The 20,088-nt window shown below is 45.9% G+C and overlaps 1 protein-coding gene across 2 annotated transcripts in view; it reads right to left on the bottom strand.

Moving 5' to 3' along the window:
- The window catches only part of KAT5 (lysine acetyltransferase 5), a 50,126-nt gene extending 44,928 nt beyond the window's left edge, over nt 1-5,198 (bottom strand). For both annotated transcript variants that reach the window (XM_077456120.1, XM_077456121.1), the window contains exons 1-2: nt 5,142-5,198; nt 587-653 (exon numbers count right to left, since the gene is read on the bottom strand). In XM_077456120.1, the coding sequence (XP_077312246.1) occupies nt 587-653; nt 5,142-5,150 (76 nt within the window). In that variant the 5' untranslated portion in view covers nt 5,151-5,198. The remainder of the gene's footprint in view (nt 1-586; nt 654-5,141) is intronic.
- Between the last annotated feature and the right edge of the window lie 14,890 nt (nt 5,199-20,088).

The raw sequence follows: 20,088 nt of genomic DNA, 5'->3' as shown, positions 1-20,088 counted from the left end.
CAGCAGGACAATGACCCCAAACACACTGCTAAAGCAACACTTGAGTGATTTAAGGGGAAACATGTAAATGCGTTGGAATGGCCTAGTCAAAGCCCAGATCTCAATCCAATAGAAAATCTGTGGTCAGAATGAAAGATTACTGTTCACAAGGGCAAACCATCCAATTTGAAGGAGCTGGAGCAGTTTTGCAAAAAAGAATGGGCAAAAATCCCAGTGGTAAGATGTGGCAAGCTCATAGAGACTTATCCAAATCTACTCGGAGCTGTGACAGCTGCAAAAGGTGGCTCTACAAAGTATTGACTTTAGGGGGGTGTACACATTGATTTTTTTTCTGTTATTTTGTCCTAGTTACTGTTCAAAATAAAAAAAATCTTCAAAATTGTGGGCATGTTCTGTAAATTTAATTATGCAAATCCTCAAACAATCCATGTTAATTCCCGGTTGTGAGGCAACAAAATACAAAAAATGCCAAGGGGGTGAATACTTTTGCAATGCACTGCATATTCTCAGATTTAAAATGTATTACACATTATGCATTTATTTAAAAATAATGAATAACAAACAAGAGACTATCAGAATCACATACGCCACTCCACTTCATTGTCTTGATTCTTGCGAAGGACAGGTAATCGACATCCTTCCACAATCTCTGGCTGAAAGAATGAAAGCAGCAGGTGTTAACATGCAAATATATCTTTTCTATAGCTACAATATATCTTTTTATATCTACAAATATAAAATGGTGTTATATAAAACATATCAAGTTGTTGAATATGCTAAAGAGAAAAACACACTCAAACTAGTTTATAAATCGCCATCCTTGGTGTATGCAAGCCCCAAATTTATTTTTCACTATGTCCGGCAAAGTGGAACTTTAGCTACCAAATAAATATGGGCGAACATGCAGCATTTTTACTGCAGAAGAGACATGCTTTGTCTCTTATGCATTAAAGTTATCTACCTGCCTGTACAGTGAGTTGCGCGCACACAGCTCATTGTACAAATTCGTCAATGTCAAAGATAACTGATATCATCCCCACCTGGCCAATAAAAGTGGCTGGCGATCGAGGCCCAGAAGCCGGCCACCCAAAAATGTCAGCGGCCGGGCAGGGAGCTCCGGAAAATGGCATCGCTGGATTTGAGACATGTATAATTCTGCTTTAAGCAAATGATTTTATTTGTTTTGGTGAATCTGCTGAAACATTTTCTTGCCTGGCGTTCCTGCCAGTAACATTGATTTCTTTGTCAGGCTGTCAAAACTAAGCTGCTGCCTCGCAATTAACAGCCTGCTCTTTCAATGCTTCCATTTGGCTGTTGGGCTGCCTATGAGGTCTGCAGAAGGCATGTGTGGACCTGATAGGCAGCCCAATTGCCAACTAAGGAAGCTGCCAAACATGATGTCAATTGCAACATTACATTAGAGGCAATTTGGGGCCTACAGTTTTTAGCTCTCTGCCTCCTCCAAATCCCCAAATTCCTTTTTTTGGTGCCGTGACCTGACTTCTTGTTAAAGGGTCACTACATTCGTTCTCTATGGTCTCACTGTATGTAGGAATTAGCCACCCTCATCGGCTCGCTCCTGGGAGGAGATACTCCTGGAGTTCAGTAAGGCTTGCATGGGGGCTAATAACTTGATGAACAAATCCGGAGTGAAGAAGCCAGAACAAATGGTATGGCCACAAACTGGAAGTCTTAAGCACACAGACAAATATGCAGATAGTGTTGAAATGCTGGAAAGATGGAGTCATGCAATTATGCATCCTTGATTTCAACAGACTAGAAAGTCTCCCTGATGAAGAGAGGTTATGACAGATCTGGTGGATTTGGGTGAAGACATTTAAAGCAGGGGGTCTCAAACTGGCTGCCCTCCAGCTGTTGGGAAACTGCAAGTCCCACCATGCCGATGCCTGTGGGAGTCATACTCCTGCACCCGTCTCTGACACCTTTGGCTGTTTTCATTGGTCAACATGACGCAACTCCTGCAAATTTGTGGGGGTTCATTTATCTCAGCAGATGCTGAAATTGTACACCAAGCTGAGCAGCAGACAGGCAGGCAAGAAAGTTTAATGCAAAACAGACATAAGGGTTGATTCACAAAAACCAGAGAGTGCAAAATCTGGCGCAGCTGTTCATGGTAGCCAATCAGCTTCTAACTTCAACTTGTTCAATTAGACTTATAAAACCTGGAAGCTGATTGGTTTTTATGTAGAGCTGCTCCAGAATGTGCACTCTCCAGTTTTAGCAAATCAACCCTATAGTATATATCTTCTGCAAATAAAACTGTATTTTTTTTTTATTATTATTATTATTATTACGGCTCCAATTTAAGCTCACCACACTCATTACAATCCCCTTTAGTGCTGATTCACACCGATGTGATTTGTCAGTTCCAAAATCGCATCACACTCACATTAAAATAGCCGTGACTCATGTGCAGGAACTTTGAAAAAGATTCCTGCACTACTTTTTTCTGATTTCATCGCGACTTTCATTGACTTCAGTTAAAGTGGTTGTAAAGTCTCGTTTTTTTTTTCATTACAAACATATTATACTTACCTCCTCTGTGCAGTGGATTTGCACAAAGCAGTCCAGACCCTCCTTTTCTCAGGTCCCTCTTCGCTGCTCCTGGCCCCTCCCTGCTGTCGAGTGCCACCATAGCAAGCAGCTTGCTATGGGGGCACCAGAGCCGAGCTGAAGCTCTGTGTGTCCATTCATACACGGACCTGCCGTTTGGCCCCACCACCTCCCTCTCCTGATCGGCTAACTGACTGACAGCCGTGAGAACCAATGGCGCTGCTGCTGTGTATCAGCCAATCAAGAGGGAGAGTGTAGGATGGCCAAGAAACTCCTTGACATCGCTGTAGAAAGATGGGGCTCAGGTAAGTATTAGGTAGTGCTGGGGAGGTTACTACACACAGAAGGGTTTTTATCTTCATGCATGAAGATTAAAAACCTTCTGCCTTTACAACTCCTTTAAATGTCGCAAGCCACAATGAAATCAGAGGTGCACATCACACTGATCTGTGGCTCTGAAATGGCACTGAAGTATAGCGATTTCAAAGCCGCACTGGTGTCAACCAGGGCTTAGAACTACTAACAATTATCATGTAGTGCAAGGACCTGCCTGATTTCATATAAAGTGAATGGATAGATTAAGTAGGTGCACAGATCAGGAAATGTCTCATTGCCTGTGATTGGCACTGCGCAGTGTAAGCTTCCTGGGCGGGCTCGGGCATGGGGAAGCTGCTAACACACCTGAGCTCATCCTTAGTCCGCATATTACACACACAGACAAATATGCAGATAGTGTTGAAATGCTGGAGTTTTGGTAAATCAAAAGTGGATTATACAAGGACTTCAGACTGTAATGTGTATGGTGACCCTTAGAGCTATATCGCACTGCCCTGTGCTAGAACTCCACTAGAGATCCGCATTGCTGCGAGCGTAGTGATCCAACACGTCCCCAACAATGAGCTCCAATCAACACTCACCCTTCCTGAGCACCATTGTTAAAGTGGTTGTAAACCTCATTCATGAATTGTGTGACCTAAGCACACATATCTCTAGTGTTTACTTAATTCTACCAAAGCTCCAAGTGCCATTTCCTTCTCCTGCTCTGTTCCTCTGTTAACAGCAGAGTCACTTCTGACTAGGGATGAGCTCAGGCGTGTTCGCACACTCCACGTGCGGAGCCAGCCAGGAAGTCGGAACAGCGCTAATCATAGGCAGTGAGACATTGTCCCAATCTCTGCAGCCGCATATTGGGAAATATCTCACTGCCTGTGATTAGCGCAGTGCTGCTCCAACTTCCTGGCGGGCTCTGCACGTGAAGTGTGCGAACACCCCGGAGCTCATACTTACTTCTGACAAGTTCTCCGACACATGAAATAACAGCAGCTGAAAATTTGTGTCAGGGTGGGAGCTAAGAGGTAGATAAGCAGAGAGCTTGTCTATTTATAATACAGCTCTGCAAGTTCTTTCATTCCTCTGCCTATGTGGAGTGGGGGTGCGTGTGTCTTTCCTTGAAATCAACTGACACACAGTGTATGCCCAGACTCCACACCCACCCATGTGTGCTGCTAAAACAGAAAGAAAGATTTCTAACACAATCTGAATAGGAATGAGCTCAGGCGTGTTCACATGGACCATGTGCAGAGCCCGCCAGGAAGTCGGCGCTGTGCTAATCACAGGCAGTGAGACATTGTCCGATCTCTGCTGCCGCACATCAGGGCAAAGTCTCACTGCCTGTGATTAGCGCAGCGCCAACTTCCTGGCGGGCTCTACACGTGGTCCAATGTGAACACGCCTGAGCTCATCCTTAGATCTGAACTTTCCAAAGAGCGTAGAATGGGAAAGACTGCAGATATACAAGTATAATTTATGTAGGAGGATTTGTTTCATCTCTGCGTATCATCTGAGACTGTTCACTTCACTGTGTATAGGAGAGGGTTTACAACCACTTTAGCTGGATGTGCAGAGGGCATGTCGAAGCACTGCGCACTGTATGAACATTTTTATTCTTTCACTGCTCTATTCAAAATTAGCGTGCACGCCTGTGGAAGGCTGCGTTTACCTGCACAGCGACACACCGGCATTGGCACAAATGATCCTCCCAATCTGAAATCCTTTCATCTGCATGACTGTCAGATTGGGAGTATCGTTTGCGTCCGTGCAGCTGCTATATCCCAATTGACATCTATGGGACTGCCTGCAGGGGGATGCCTGGAATACCCCTCCAGGTAAACACAGCCCCCCCATTAGGCACATGCTTTAGTGTGAACAAGGCCTAAAAAAAGTTGTCTTTTGCTACTTTTAAAAACATTAAAACAAGTTGTCACTTATTCGACAATGCTGATCACTGGATAACAGAGCAGCGACATATCATTGTCTTACACAAGGCAATGGCTGCTTCCTTCCCCAGGTTACAGCACTGAAAGCAGCCCTAGCTCACTGATAATAGAGATGAGTGACATGAAAACACAGGCCTCCAGCATCCCTTGTTTAATGAAACAGGAGCAGCACGGCTACAATGTGTGAAGAATTCTCCCCTCTCCATTCATTTTAAAGTGAAAATAAGAAACAATGAATGTTAGCGATATATAAACCTGTACACAGAGATACTACTAATAATAATCCCTCACCTCCGCCATGTTGACTCTACGGCTTCTTCCGCCTCCCTTCCCCGCCGACTCCGCCTCTTCCCCCCGACCACTGAGCTTTAGGTTGCCTACACCGCGCCTGACAGTTTCAAGTTTTCTATTTTCCGCAAAATACGCTGGATTTTCAAGTCATATCCGTCACGGCAAATCATACCGAATCGATTATGGTTACGATTGCAACGCTAGCTAAAAACAGGCACTTTACAGGGCAGCCTCGAAGGCCATACAGAGGGGGCCTTTCTGCTCTGTTGTCTGGAACGCAACGTGCGTTTCACTGCAGGGAACTGACTAATATTACAGGAAGTGTTTGGTTGCTTTTATCAAGAACAAACGATTCAGTTAATAATTACTTCTATTTACCCTAAAAAAAAAAAAAAAAAAAAAAATCTGTTTATCGGTATACGAGTATAGAATACACATTTGTTTGACTATATCATTGTAAAAGCATTATTGAGAAGGAGGAGGCGGAGCGCCATCTGGTGGTTGCAGTTGGCTTATGAGTACCTGGTCCAAGCATTTCAAAAATCTAGAGAATGTATAGCCAAAAGTCTTTCATTTCTAAGGCTACTGTCACACTGAGGCAGTTTTCAGTTGTTTTAGCGCTTGTAAAGCGCCTGAAACTACCTCCCCAGTGTGGGGGCCCGAGTGCTTGCGGGACGGGAAAAAAAGTCCTGCAAGCAGCATCTTTAGGGCGGTATAGGAGCGCTGTATACCACACTCTCACACTGCCCCTGGCCATTGGAATTAATGGGCAGTGCTTCCAAAGCGCCTGAAAATGGATCTGAAAGCGCTGCAACATAGTCGCTTTTAACCCCTTCTTGGGGGTTAAAAGCATCCCACTAGGGGCCGAAAAACGCCACTAAAACTAGCGCCGCTTTACTACTAACAGACCCACTGCCTCAGTGTGAAAGCAGCCTTATAGACAGAGTAAGACCCCGAACACATTATACAACTTTTGTTGCCTGATTTCCCTAAGACTACTTTCACACTGGGGCAGGCAGGTTTTGGCTGTAAAGTGCCACTATTCTTAGCGCTGCTTTACCGTCATTTTAATGGTGCTATTCGGCCGCTAGCGGGGCAGTTTTAACTTCTGCTAGCGGCTGAAAAAAGGGTTAAAACCGCCCGCATATTGTGGTGCAATGCCGCGGTTCGGCGGAGCTGCCCCATTGTTTTCAGCGATCAAGGGCGCTTTAGGAGCGGTGTATCGGGCGCTCCTACAGCGCTGCAAAGATGCGGCCTGCAGGACTTTTTTTACTGCCCTGCAAGCGCACTACTCCAGTGTAAAAGCCCTCGGGCTTTCACACTAGAGACACAGGAGAGGCTCTTTACAGGCACTATGCAGGCACTATTTTTAGCAATGTAGCGCCTGTAAAGCACCACAGTGTGAAACTAGGTTTGACCTCATATTATATGGTTTTGGTAAATCTGAAAGAAAAAATTTACAGAAAATTGTATAGTGTGTATCCAGCTTTAGCATACTACCCAACTTTTTGAGATGGGAACAAGGACACCTATTAGCAAAAGTATGTAGGCACAGGACACACCACCACTACGCCTCTTTATAGGAGAATTAAAAAAAACACATGTGCTTTTTTTTACCACTACTTTTCCTTTATACTGGCTTTTGACATTTACAAATGGAGCAGTTTAGACATTGGATGAAAGTTTTAGCACTGGGAAACGCTTTTTGATAGGTAAATTGTGCATTTTATACCCATAATTTATACCTTTTAACTATATAGATCAGACCAAAATGAGGGACAAATGAGGAGGAACGAAGGAAAGAGGGACTTTGTTCCAAATCAGGAGCAGTCGAGAGCTATGCAATCTACTGAGTTGAACAGAACTAGTTCTTGATTGAGTCCATTCCACATTTTCACAGCTCTTTCTGTATGTGAATTTCTTTATGAAATCTGACCTGATATATCTGTAGTGTGTACTTATCTCTCTCTAAAGCTATGAGTGCAGTGTCTTTCTACTGCTCCATTCCTCTGTTATCAGCATGATAACTTCTGACAAGCTCTCTGACACAGGAGATAAAAGCAGCTGGAAATTTGTGTCAGGGAGAGAACTTAAAGATAGATAAGCAGAGAGCGTGTGTATTCAGACTGCAGCTCTGCAAGTTTCTTCATTCCTGTTCCTATGTAGAGGGGGTGCTTTCCTCCAATGAGCTCTCACACAGTGTATGCCCAGACTCCACACTCACTGCTGAATGAGGAAGAAAGATTTTTAACATAATCTGTAGTACAAAAAAGGAGAAAGGTAAAGACAGCAGATATACTTGTAAAACGAATGTAGAGAGATTTGTTTCATCTCTGTGTATCATCTGAGGCTGTTCACTTCACTGGCTATAGAAGAGGGTTTGCATAATCTTTAAGGCTGGGTTCACACTTTTGGAAATTGGATGTGAATTTTCCACATCCAATTCGCATAGCAGGAGATTGTGACCAGCTCTCTATTAAGCCGGTTAACATATCTCGGAAGCAGCTCCGAAATTGCACAGGAGTCCTGTGCGTCTTTTGGTTTGTTTCAGGTCTGAATTCAGCCAGAAATTTGGGCTGAAATTGTACCTGAACCAGTGAATGGAGACGCACTGGACACTGCAGTGAGCCGCACCATGCTCTAGTGTATACCCAGCCTAAATAGTTTTTCCTCCAGGCATAAAAAGTGCCCCCTTGTCCTTTCTCATGACCTTAAAGTGAATAACTCTACAAAAAGTTCACATGGACCACTTATATATGTTGATCATATCCCCCTTAATCTCTTCTTCATAAGAGAGAATAAATTCAGTTCCGCTAATCTTTCCTCATAGCTGAGCTCCTCCATGCCTCTCATCAGTTTGCTTGTCCTCTGCACGATCTCCAGTTCCCCAATATCCTTTTTGTGAACTTGTAACCAAAACTGAACTGCATATTCTACATGAATTCTTACTAATGTTTTGCACAGGGCACAATTCTCTCTCTCTCTCTCTCTCTTTGTCTCATTTTTTTTTTTTAATACAAGAAAGTATTTAGCTTGCTTCCTGTTTCCAAAGCAGAGGGTTCCAGGTATGTATTAGCAATGTCTTCTTGTAAGATATTATGGAGTATTTTGTTGGATCAAGGCTCCAGACCAGAGGAAACCATGGGTTTAATGAGCAGAAGAGGAGAATGCGCACAAGGTCACCATAATTAATTGATGGTGGATACCATGTTTTTGGGCACCATGAATGAGCCAAGATAGGCCTGCTAGTGGGGTAGTGGATAAATCTTGTCCAAGGAAGACCTATTTTTCAGTGAGGAGGTCCTATACCAATCCAATATTCTGGCAGTGTGGGTGGCATTGTAATAAAGGTTTGGCTCTGGGATTTCTATGCCTTCCTTTGATTTTGAGCCTTTCTTTTAGGACTGAATGGTCAATACAGTGGTATTTGTGGATAGTGGTTAAAAATGGATTCCCAAGTAGGTGAAAGAGAGAAATTTATCTACAACTTACAGTATTTTAAAGGTAAGATGTTTTGGATATTCATGATCTGATGTTTCTATGTCAAGATGTTCATGGCTTGGGATTTCTAAATAATAGCTTTAAAGCAGAAAAGGTCTGCATAATGGTGAAGTTCTGCTAGTAGGCTAAGGAGGAAAGTTACTGGTTTAGATAAAAAAAAGGCTCAAATCTTCTAAGTAGGCAGATATATTGTGTTGAACTTGTTTAGTAAGATACTTGGGTTGATTCTGATGTGGCAAAAGAGGGGTTCTAAAACGAGAATGCAAATCATCAGAAAGGGCCGCCCTGACAATTGCCATTGTGTAGAGAGAAGCGCGCACAGTGGAAGTCATTGGCCCTCACAAAGATTGTTAGATGGAAGCAGTTCACTTTTATCCATCTGCACATGTTGAGACCCAGGACTATGTGCTGAAGGTTTGATTTCATGAAGTTCTAATTCACTCTGTCCAAATGTTTTCCCAGCATCCATAGAGATTAATATCAGGGGGATTTTACTGGAGGTGGCACCATGAATTAAAATTTGGTGGTATTGTCTTTGGCAGTAAAACTTACTTGATCAAGGTCTATAAGACTGCACAGGTCAGGTAGACGCCTGTTATACAATATATTGTTGAAGATTTTCCAGTTAGGGTTTAACAGGTAGATTGGCCAGTAACTCCAGCAAGGGGATCTTTCCATGCTTTATGGATAACTGAGATTTTGGCACATAGGGTGTCTTGTAGCATGTTCCCTATTTCAACTATGTGGGTGTAGGATCTGAAAAACGTCTTACCTAACATGGCCCAAATTGTTTTATACTAGTCGACATTGTTGGATTTCACTGGGCGCCAAGGAACTTGCCATCTGTGATAGGGGATTCCTAAAGCTAGGATAAGAGTTGGGCAGGAGGGGCAGCTGCCCTGGGAGCTGGTATCATGCGAGGTGGGAGGGGCGCCAAGTAGTCAGCTTGGCGCTTGTAGTGACAAGTCGAATCTCTGAAGGAGGAGAGAGCCACGAGGTGCAGGCTGTGCTCTCTCTCCTCTCTATATCCACACTGCAGCTACAGTGCTCCAAATTGGGACTGACAAATTGGGACTGTGCAGGGTTTTAACCATCCCTCATCTCCTCCTAGCAAAGAATGTGGTTAGGGAGCAGGTAAGCAAACTCTCTAAAGTTTCATTCTGATAGCCAGTGTGTCCTCAAGCAGTGATCCAATAGCCTTGCAGCAGTGCAGCGCCATATCTGCTTGCTGGCTGCCTGAAAAAGGGTTAGAAGTCAGCTTCCCTAGGCTCCTCCTCAATTCTGAAAAAGGAAAAAAGAGCGCTGGAATTAGTCAAACTGAATGTGACACAATTTATTGAAAACAAATACTCTTACATCTGGGCTACAGGAAGATCAGCATAGACACATCATGGACATGAAAAAGGGCACAGCCAGATGGAACAGCATCACATGCAGCAGATGATGAAGCTAACAGCAGACGCTCTAGTGTCAAAACTGACGGGTTGACTGGCAGTGTGCACGGGAAGAGCGGCAGCTGTGAAAGCTGAATGGTGATGTCAGGGGTGGGTGGAACCAACCAAAGGGATGGATACAGGGCAGGCCAATATGTTTCTGGGGCCCCACCCCTCTTTTCAAGCCTTGAGGGTTTTTGTGCTGCGACCTGATGTGTGAGAGCTGCTCCAGTCCTGCCCACTCAGCTTTGATAGCTGGCATTCTTCCAGTGCAAGGATAAGAGGGTTAGTGCTAGGTGGTGGGATGGGTGGATTTGTACTGGAAAAGGAAAAGTTTGGATTTGTGCTGGGAATGGGGATTTGGGGGGTTTGTTGTGCTGAGAGGGGAAATATGGGGGGTAAGATTTGCCTTAGGCGGTGACATTTTGGGGGATTTATGCTAAGAGGGGGAATTGGGGGGGGTGACAGGAGTAAGATTTGTTCTAGGAGGGAAAATCTGCTGGAGACTTATGCTTTTAGGGTAAATTGGGGGGGGGGGGGGGAGGGGTAACGAGAGTAATATTTGTTCTAGGAAAGGAAATTTGGAAGGCAGGGTGGGGATGTCAGAAGTAAGATTTGTTCTAGTGGGGGAAATTTGGAGGATTGTGTAAGGAGTGGTAATTTGGAAGGGGGGTTTGTACTGTGTGAGGGGAAGGGGTTATTTGTGCAGGGGGTATTGGGGAGGGAATTTCTGCTGGAGGGGGAATTTGGGGTGTAACAAGGGAAGAATTGTTCTAGCAGGGGAAATTGGGGGGGGGGGGGCTAAGAGGGGCGACGTAAGGGAATTTGTGCTGGAAGGAGGGAAAATGAGTTGAGCTAAAAGGGGGGATTTGGGGGGACTTATACTGGGAGGGGGGCTTTTAAGCCTACAGATTAGTGCTCAATTTGTTTTGAGGGGGAGGAGACTTTGTTCATAAATCTTGGGGGAATCTTGGGTGGCTGCATCTGACATCTTCACCCTGGGCACTAGATGACTTTGTCCTAGCACTGGGTTTTCCATTGCCTTGCTGTTGGCTCCTAGAGGATGTGAAGACCAAGGTTTCTAAGGCAGGCTTGAAGGAGAGGAATGGCTGGGGGTTGAATGTGGTACAATTTCATGTAGTAGTCCCTGAAATATTGCACTATATTCTATACTTTAAAGGTAAATAGAAAAAACTGGAGACAGGTCCCACAATATCTTCAGATAGGAGATGAAAAAATGGACTATCTCGGTACCCATAGAGTTACATCAAAAAAAATTATTAAACAAAAATTCTATTAGTACGAAAATACGTAAAAGACAAGTTTACAGATACATAGATAAAAGCAACAATCCATATTTTGTTGAGCATATAAAAGCAATGTTATACCCTCAGGCAGGCATGTACTGGCCATTGGGACTACAGGGAGTTTCCCGGTGGGCCGATGGCTCAGTGGGCTGGTCAGGTGCAGTCCTGGAGCCACTCCTCTCTGAGAGTAAGTGATTGCGATTTCACTCCTGTTAGGAGGAACAGTTGCCATCAGTTGCTGGAGAGAGAATTAGGCTTTCTGCTCCTTCCAGCCTGCAGAGGGAGATAGACAGCTGGCAGAAGTGCCATCCTCTCTCCCCTTATCACTTATCACATGACTGGAGAGAGGAACGAGAAGCTGCCTTCAAAACTGTGAGTACATGTGGGAGGTGGAGGAGAGGGAGGACACTCTGATGTAAAGGGAAGTGCTGATGGAGACACTCAACATTAAAGTGGGCTGGCCATGATGAAGTCCAGGGCCAAATTTTTGTCCCAGTCCAGCCCTGCCCTCAGGGGTGTAAAACACTGAGAGTATAAGATCTTGTTGATCCTCAGTGAATAGTGAGTCCTCTACATGTTTTGTGGACAATTCCACTTCTTTAGGAAGAATAATGCAAAGTATTATCTATGACAAAAAACATAATGACAATCAACCCAAAAAAATAAACATAATTAATAGTATAAGAACAAGAGTAATACAAGGGGGTAGCCACAGGATTGCTTTACGAAAAAGGACCGGTGTTTGAAGATGGCCGAGGCCAGACCACCAATCAATCTCCCCTACACGGCGGGCATACATTGAGTGCACAGACAGGCACACCATGCAGCAAACTGAGAATAAAAAGTGTATTGCAAATACATAACTAACTGTCATGAAGCATTGCTTACATGCAAAAGAGCAAGTGATAACATAGAAACGGTAATCTGAAAGTACAGAAAAATTGACTTAAGAGGCACCAATTATAGAAAAAATAAAGTACATTTTATTACATAAAACACGTTAAAAAATACTGCCCAATGAAGTGATAACTAGACCTCTCCAATGTGGATTAAATACATGCAGAACATGTCAAAATAAGACATATAAGTGTATACTGAGTAATAACATAAATTGCTACATGTTTCACGAGAAAATGCTTCTTCGGGAGCTGAGTAATTTCTAAGGCCGCGTACACACGCGGGGACTGTTCGCTCAACTTTGTCCGCTGAACAGTGTTTCGGCGGACAGTCCGCTCGTGTGTGGGCTTCAGCGGACAGGTTCAGCGGACAGTCTGACGAACAAAGTTTTTCGGAAATTCCGTAAAACTGTCCGCTGAAACTTGGTTTGAGCGGACAGTCCGCCCGTGTGTAGGCTTGTTCGTCAAACTAAGTCTCGCGCATGCTCAGAAAGAATTTACACGCCGAAGGTTGCATTGCAGTGTATAGGACGTCGTTTTCTAGTCCCGTCGTACGTGCCGTTCACGTCATCGCGCACGGTTTCAGCGGACTGTTCGTTCGTCGTGTGTGGCCAAGTCCGTCCATGCTAATTTTGAGCGGACTGTCCGCTGAAACTGTTTGACGAACAAAGTTGAGCGAACAGTCCCCGCGTGTGTACGCGGCCTTAGAGAGGAAAAAAGGCAGTCAATAAAAATTTTAATGGCGTACAATCATTATAAAATATATGTCTCAAGGAGCAATGGGCCACCATGGCAGCAGTCCGAACAAGACCAGATATAGAGCATGCAAGTGGTACTGTGGACAACACATGGTGGCGTGCCTAATAAGCATGGTAAGAAGATATAGTGAGGTAGGTATACCATGTAACAATACAGTGCAATCTAGCACTATATATGGGTATGTCCAATATATCCGTGAATAGTATAGACAGCCGACACACCCTATATATCAAAAAGACCCATGCTGATAAATCCAGAAAAAATATGCATGATATGAGTCACTAGTCGTACCTTTTATATACCTTTGTATAGATGACTAAAATTAAATTGATGGTAGTAGTAAAAGACGTATAGCAGCCTAGAATATTAGGCAACAGGCAGGCTACCTATAAAAATTATTTTTATTTTTGTTTATTTTCTTCCTCCCTGCTTGCCATTTTTTAGATTGTTGTTATTGTTTTAAAAAAAATATGTATTTTGCGATATTATTTGTGTCACCTTCATTATGATCAGTTTCTATGTTTATTTCTTCTATAAAAATATATCAAGTGTAATATTGTTGTTATTGTTTGTTGATATTACTTAAACTACTGCTTTAATTGTATTTTTTCTTTTCTCTAGGTTATTATGGCCACCTACATCTTGGCACCAGTCTGATTTGATTTTTTGTGGGGCATTGCGGACTTTGGACTTAATGTGTGGCCGGGTAGCCGCAACTGCTCCACATAGGCATTTCTTGCAGTAGTAGAGTACTGTAACATCTGCCCCCCTTTTTCCCATTTACACCTTTGTGGCTATTTTCATTTTCTTTCTTGTTTTGATTGTCATTTCATCCAATCACATAGGCTTTAACCATCTGCCCACGCACTGCCCCCCACCCCCCCCCCCCGTGCAGTGTCTGAAATCCACACCAGGGGGAGCTCCCAGTCCTGGACTCCTGAGTGTGATGCTCCTGTTGCCGCGGTCTAGCTTGTTGCGGTGCTGCGTTGTACTGCGCGTGTGCGATCGCGGTGATAGTGCAAGCGCACACATCCCCGGCCAAGTCAGGTGATGCGGAGGAAATTACCGCACACCTGTCTGGGACGTGTATATAGGGCTGTTCATTCAACCCTATATCACGGCCAGCACACCTACCTACCACCTACATGTTTGGACCTGTTTGCCTGTCCATTGATCTCAGATGGTATGATACTTTTCCTGGTGCCTGCATGGCAGCATAGAGATGTTTGGTTACCCCGCCCCCAACCAACCCACGGGACCAATTTAAAGCGGAGGTCCACCCTAAAGTTGACCTTCCGCTCATCGGAACCCTCCCCCCCTCCGGCGCCACAATTGGCACCTTTCAGGGGGGAGGGGGGTGCAGGTACCTGTACAGTACAGGTATCTGCATCCACTTCTGGGATAGCTCTCTGCGGAAAGGGGCGTAGATTACGCCCCTTTCCGAAAGTCCCCCGCTGCCTGCTGGGAAACACACAGATCCCAGAGGCAGCGGGTCCATCCTTATTGCGCAGCGCGACTCGCGCATGCGCAGTAGGGAACCGGGAAATGAAGCCGAAAGGCTCCACTTCCTGATTCCCATACCCAAGATGGCGACGGCAGCACCTGAGAGACGATCGAGAGATCGGCTTCGGGTGCCGACATCGCGGGCGCGCTGGACAGGTAAGTGTCACTATTTTAAAAGTCAGCAGCTGCAGTATTTGTAGCTGCTGGCTTTAAAAAAAAAAAAAAAACGCGGAGTCCCGGCGGACTCCCGCTTTAACTCTATAAATAAAGAGTCAGGCCCCCCCATGCGCCATTCTTTCTTCTGTCCTCAAACCTACAGGATCGTGGATCACTGATACAGCCCTTACCATACCACTATGTTGGTACACAAATGCAGGTTCATGCTCCCCTGTATATGGAGTCCCAATACTTAGGCTGCTAAGGGCGCCAATAAGTTTGGGAACCTGGATCTTTTTGGGAGAATAGGAGCCCAGGCATTCCCTCTGGGATTCTGCACATATTCTGCTCCTGGTTTGAGACAGCCCCTTCTTGTCTGGGCTTTCCCCAGTTTCATGCTTCCTCAGCTGGCTCTGCCTACCGGTCACTATGGCTAAATAACTCACATGAGGATAGCTATAATGACTAGAAGCCCAGAGTGGCTGTAAAATGGCATCCACATGCTTCCCCTCACTCTGTGTATGTCTTGGTGCTTTGCGCACCTCTCCTGTGTTTGTTTTACTTCCTAGAGAGGTGGAGCTGCATCACAGGGGTGTGACCAGTGGCGGCTGGTGAAGTTTTTGGATGGGGGGGCACCAGACCCAGCCCATCATGACCCTGCCCATCATTTTGGCCCATCCCACTTCTCATAAACCACGCCCCTTATGTAATCTGAAAAAAAAAATTGGCGTGGGTTCCCCCCTCCGAGAGCATACCAGGCCCTTAGGTCTGGTATGGATTCCAAGGGGAACCCCCTATGCCGAAAAAACGTCGTGGGGGTCCCCCCAGAGCCACACCAGACCCTTATCCGAGCACGCTACCCGGCCGGCCAGGAAAGGGGGTGGGGACGAGCGGGCGCCCCCCCCCCTCCTGAGCCGTACCAGGCCGCGTGCCCTCAACATGGGGGGGTGCCTTGGGGGAGGGGGGGCGTGCGGCCCCCCCACCCCAAAGCACCTTGTCCCCATGTTGATGAGGACAAGGGCCTCTTCCCGACAACCCTGGCCGTTGGTTGTCGGGGTCTGCAGGCGGGGGGCTTATCGGAATCCGGGAGCCCCCTTTAATAAGGGGGCCCCGGATACCGGCCCCCCACCCTATGTGAATGAGTATGGGGTACAATGTACCCCTACCATTCACCTGTGAAAAAAAGTACAAAAAAAACACAACACAGGGTTAAAATATTTTATTGCACAGCTCCGGGGGTCTTCCGTCTTCGGGGGTCTTCTCGCCGGACTCCTCCGCTATCTTCTTGTAGCTCTTTTGCTAGCGGAGGAGCCCGGCTTTCTTCCTCGCCGCCGGCCTCTTCTTCCGACTTCGGAGGTCTTGTCCCCCTCTTCGGTTCTTCTGCCGGGCCACCGCGCCTTCTTATAGCTCTTTTACAGGCAGTGGCCCGGTCTTCTGTCGCCGCCGCCGCCGCCCGTTCTTCTTCTTCTTCTTCTCCAGGAGATGTTGACTCGACGATCTCTCCGGCCACAATGCCAGGGACTCGCTGCGCTGCCACTTATATAGGGACAATGGGGCGGTGTCACATGGGTTGATGTCACATGGGTTGGTCACATGGGTTGATGTCACATGGCTACAGTCCCAGCATCCTCCGGGACTGTGACATCGTAAGGGGGCGGGGTCACCATGTGACATCAACCCATGTGACCAACCCATGTGACATCAACCCATGTGACACCGCCCCATTGTCCCTATATAAGTGGCAGCGCAGCGAGTCCCTGGCATTGCGGCCGGAGAGAATGGGTAGGGGTACATTGTACCCCATACTCATTCACATAGGGTGGGGGGCCGGTATTCCGGGGCCCCCTTATTAAAGGGGGCTCCCAGATTCCGATAAGCCCCCCGCCCGCAGACCCCGACAACCAACGGCCAGGGTTGTCGGGAAGAGGCCCTTGTCCTCATCAACATGGGGACAAGGTGCTTTGGGGTGGGGGGGCTGCACGCCCCCCCTCCCCCAAGGCACCTCCCCATGTTGAGGGCACGCGGCCTGGTACGGCTCAGGAGGGGGGGGCCGCCCGCTCGTCCCCACCCCCTTTCCTGGCCGGCCGGGTAGCGTGCTCGGATAAGGGTCTGGTGTGGATCTGGGGGGGACCCCCACGCCGTTTTTTCGGCGTAGGGGGTTCCCCTTGGAATCCATACCAAACCTAAGGGCCTGGTATGCTCTCGGAGGGGGAACCCACGTCAAATTTTTTTTCAGAAATTTGGCGTGGAGTTCCCCCTTCAGAGCTCATTCTCTGATTGGCCACGGCAAAAGTCGCCTGGCCTGGGGAAACCTTTCTGGCTGTGAAAGCTTTTTTTCCATTCATTCAGCTAAATGCATGAACATTCTCAACAAAGTAGAAACTAGAAAGCCTTTATGCGGTGACTCACCTCCTGCCTCACTGTCTTGCAGCTCCGCTCGGGCTGAGGAACGGAGCTGCCGACGTCACTTCCGGGTTTCGTGAAGCAGCCGAAAACCGGAAGTGACCTGCCTGTCTAAGAATGACAATGCTCCCGCCCGTAGAATCACAGTGATTTTACGGGAGGAAGCTAGTCGGCGTTCTGCAGTGCTCCGCAAGGCGGGTTTTTAACCCGCAAATGAAGCGCCATGGATGCAATCTTGTGATTGCATCGACGTGGCGCTTCTCATAGTGCACTGTGACCGGCGCCACAGTACACTATGTTAAATTGTTAAATTACATTTTTTTTTTTTTTTATGTCTTAAAGGGCCCATTTTATTTATTTTTTAATTTTTTTATTTTTAACTTTTTTTTTTTTATTTTTTTTTACTTTTTTATTTTTTTACACCTAGGAGGAGGGGGGGCGGTGCCCGGGCGCCCCCTATGGGCGGGCCGCCACTGGGTGTGACAGCTGCAGCACATGCTCAGTAGCCTCGTGAAGCCATTGGTGGCCATCTTGGTACACCCTGGCCATAAGCTGGCTACATAAGGGAGTTATGTGCCTTCATTATGGCAGAGGCTCTCAGTGGTAAGACATCTCCTGGCAGTCTTGTGCTATGACAGGATGGAGCCAGCCCAAGGTATTTAATTAAGCTCTGAAATGTTTAATTACGATTAAGTTGTTTTAAAATATATATATATATATATATATATATATATATATATATATATATATATATATATATGTATATGTAGTGCTGACATTACTGTCTATTTATCTTTGTTGAAATTATTATGATATAAGTCTATGGACATTATCATGACTTTGGCACCATCTAGCAGCCAATAGCAAGTAATGGACTTGGATCTTTCTTTCTTGAACATTGGAAAGTATCATAAGAAGTGACTATGTTTATGTTCCTTTTTATTGACCTTTGCCTAGCCAGAATGCCAGGTGCCCTACCCATGGTCACCTGGGACAGAATTGCATGCTGGGTAGATTATAAAAGAGCCTTGCGTGGCCATTTTAGGCCTCTTCCGGACTTTTGGTCTACTGGTGAGGACCCGTGCTGAGGCCTTCAGGAGGAGCAGCCTACAGCCATTACGGAGCGCTGCAGCGACAGACATTGCCAGTCATCTGACAACATGAGAGACACGGTGACTGGATTGGGAGAGATCCAGAGACACTTCCCGGAGTGTCACAGGACCCGGCTCACCCAGCGTAACTGAGTGACGGAGCCAGCCGGCATTGCAGCAAACTACGGTGCACCGGACCAGAGCTGTTGAACGGGACTTCAGATCCAGTTGGTGAGCAGGCTGCAGCCCACATCTTGTAACGCACTTGCATTCAGATAGAATCACATACAGTGTTTGCTGGGATTTGTAGTCTCACGGAAGAAGCTTACAGAAACTGACTTTAGGCAGGCTCAAGGCCTAATCCTTGTTGCATCTTGAGCATTGTACTATACAGGAGGGAACTCTCATTGGAGCGCTTAAAGAGATAGTAGCAGGACCGCTTTTAAGTTCAGCCTAACCTTTTTGCCTTTTGGATTACAAATTATAAAGACCGTCATAGCTAGTAGAAGAAACAAAGATTAAAGACTGTGTACTATTAACAAGATCTTACAACTATCTCTTAAAGTAGGGGGAGCTCCCTTGTAGTTTTACTTTGTATAATTGTTGTGTTGAATAAATTTTTCTGTCATTTCATTTTAGGGTGACAGTACAATTATTGTAACCACCTGCTTATAACAATTTATAGTAAAGTACATTTATGGTTATGTACCTCAATTGTGTGGAGTACTGTTTTTTTCTCAGCAGGTGGAGCCATCGAGTATCACGGTAACAGGTATATTGTATGGTGTATTATGGGGTCATCTCTCATCATTTCACTACTCATTCATAATTCACCACAGCTGTGTCAAGGGGATTGAGTCAAGTTAAGGGGTTTCCTTAGCAAAGTGCAGGCCCAAATAAAACCAGCAGCTCCTTCGGGGGTCAGTGCTACACGTGGTCCAGTGGTGCAAAGCGGAAGGCACATGCTCAGAAGCGAGAGTGGCAATCGAACTCCCAGGGGAGGACTGGGAAGAGAAACAGATTAGAGAAATTGCACAGGCGTTGTTCTCGCACCTATGCATTACTAGAATGGAGGAAAGGTGTCCTCAAGAATTTCCAAGGTACCAGTGTGAAGCTGTCTGACAGAACCACATTTTTCTTAACACACCCAGAGAGACCAGGTGAAAGCCCTGTCAGTTCCACACAGATGAAGTCAGTCAAAGCAAAGGTCTCCTCCTAGCCACGACCAACCATAATTGAACCAGAGCTTCTTACATCCTTAGGGGACTTTGTGGTGAAATGCCAGAAGGGAAGCCCTGCATACCCCGGGAATTCATACCAGAAACTCTGCACTTTCTCCAAAAGGCAGCCCATACCCCCGGAGGAAAGCAACTTTGAAGAATGGTTGGAGCAGACCACACAAGCTCTGCATGAGTGGAACATCCCTGAGGCACATAAGAAACAAAGAATTGCGAAAAGTTTAAGAGGACCTGCCTCAGAGGCTATCCGAAATTTGAAACTCAGTAAACGAAACTGTGTGGCCCAGGACTACTTGGACATCCTGCAGAATGTGTTTGGGAGAACAGAGAAGGTTTCTGACCTAATCTACCAATTGGAACACACCTATCAAGATGCAGGGGAAAATCTGTCAGATTACATGAGATGTTTGGACAAGATCATACATCAGATTTTGTTAAGAAAAGGACTGGACCCCCGAGAAGTGGATGAAACTAGGGCAAAGCAAGTCCTGAGGGGTGCCCAACCATTGGACTCCATCATGCTTCAATTGAGGATAGATAAATGAATAAATAAAGTCGCGCTATGGAAAAATCAGATCTCCAATGTGATAGAAATATGTGAAATAAAATTAGAAAAATGGAGAGAGAAAAGGAAATATACTGGGTTAGAGCTGCCTGTGC

Source organism: Lithobates pipiens, unplaced genomic scaffold (genome assembly GCF_037356315.1).
Source record: "Lithobates pipiens isolate NorthernLeopardFrog02 unplaced genomic scaffold, aLitPip1_a1.2 Scaffold_10, whole genome shotgun sequence".
Classification (NCBI taxonomy): Eukaryota; Metazoa; Chordata; class Amphibia; order Anura; family Ranidae; genus Lithobates; species Lithobates pipiens.
This window is presented reverse-complemented; position numbering and strand designations above follow the sequence as displayed.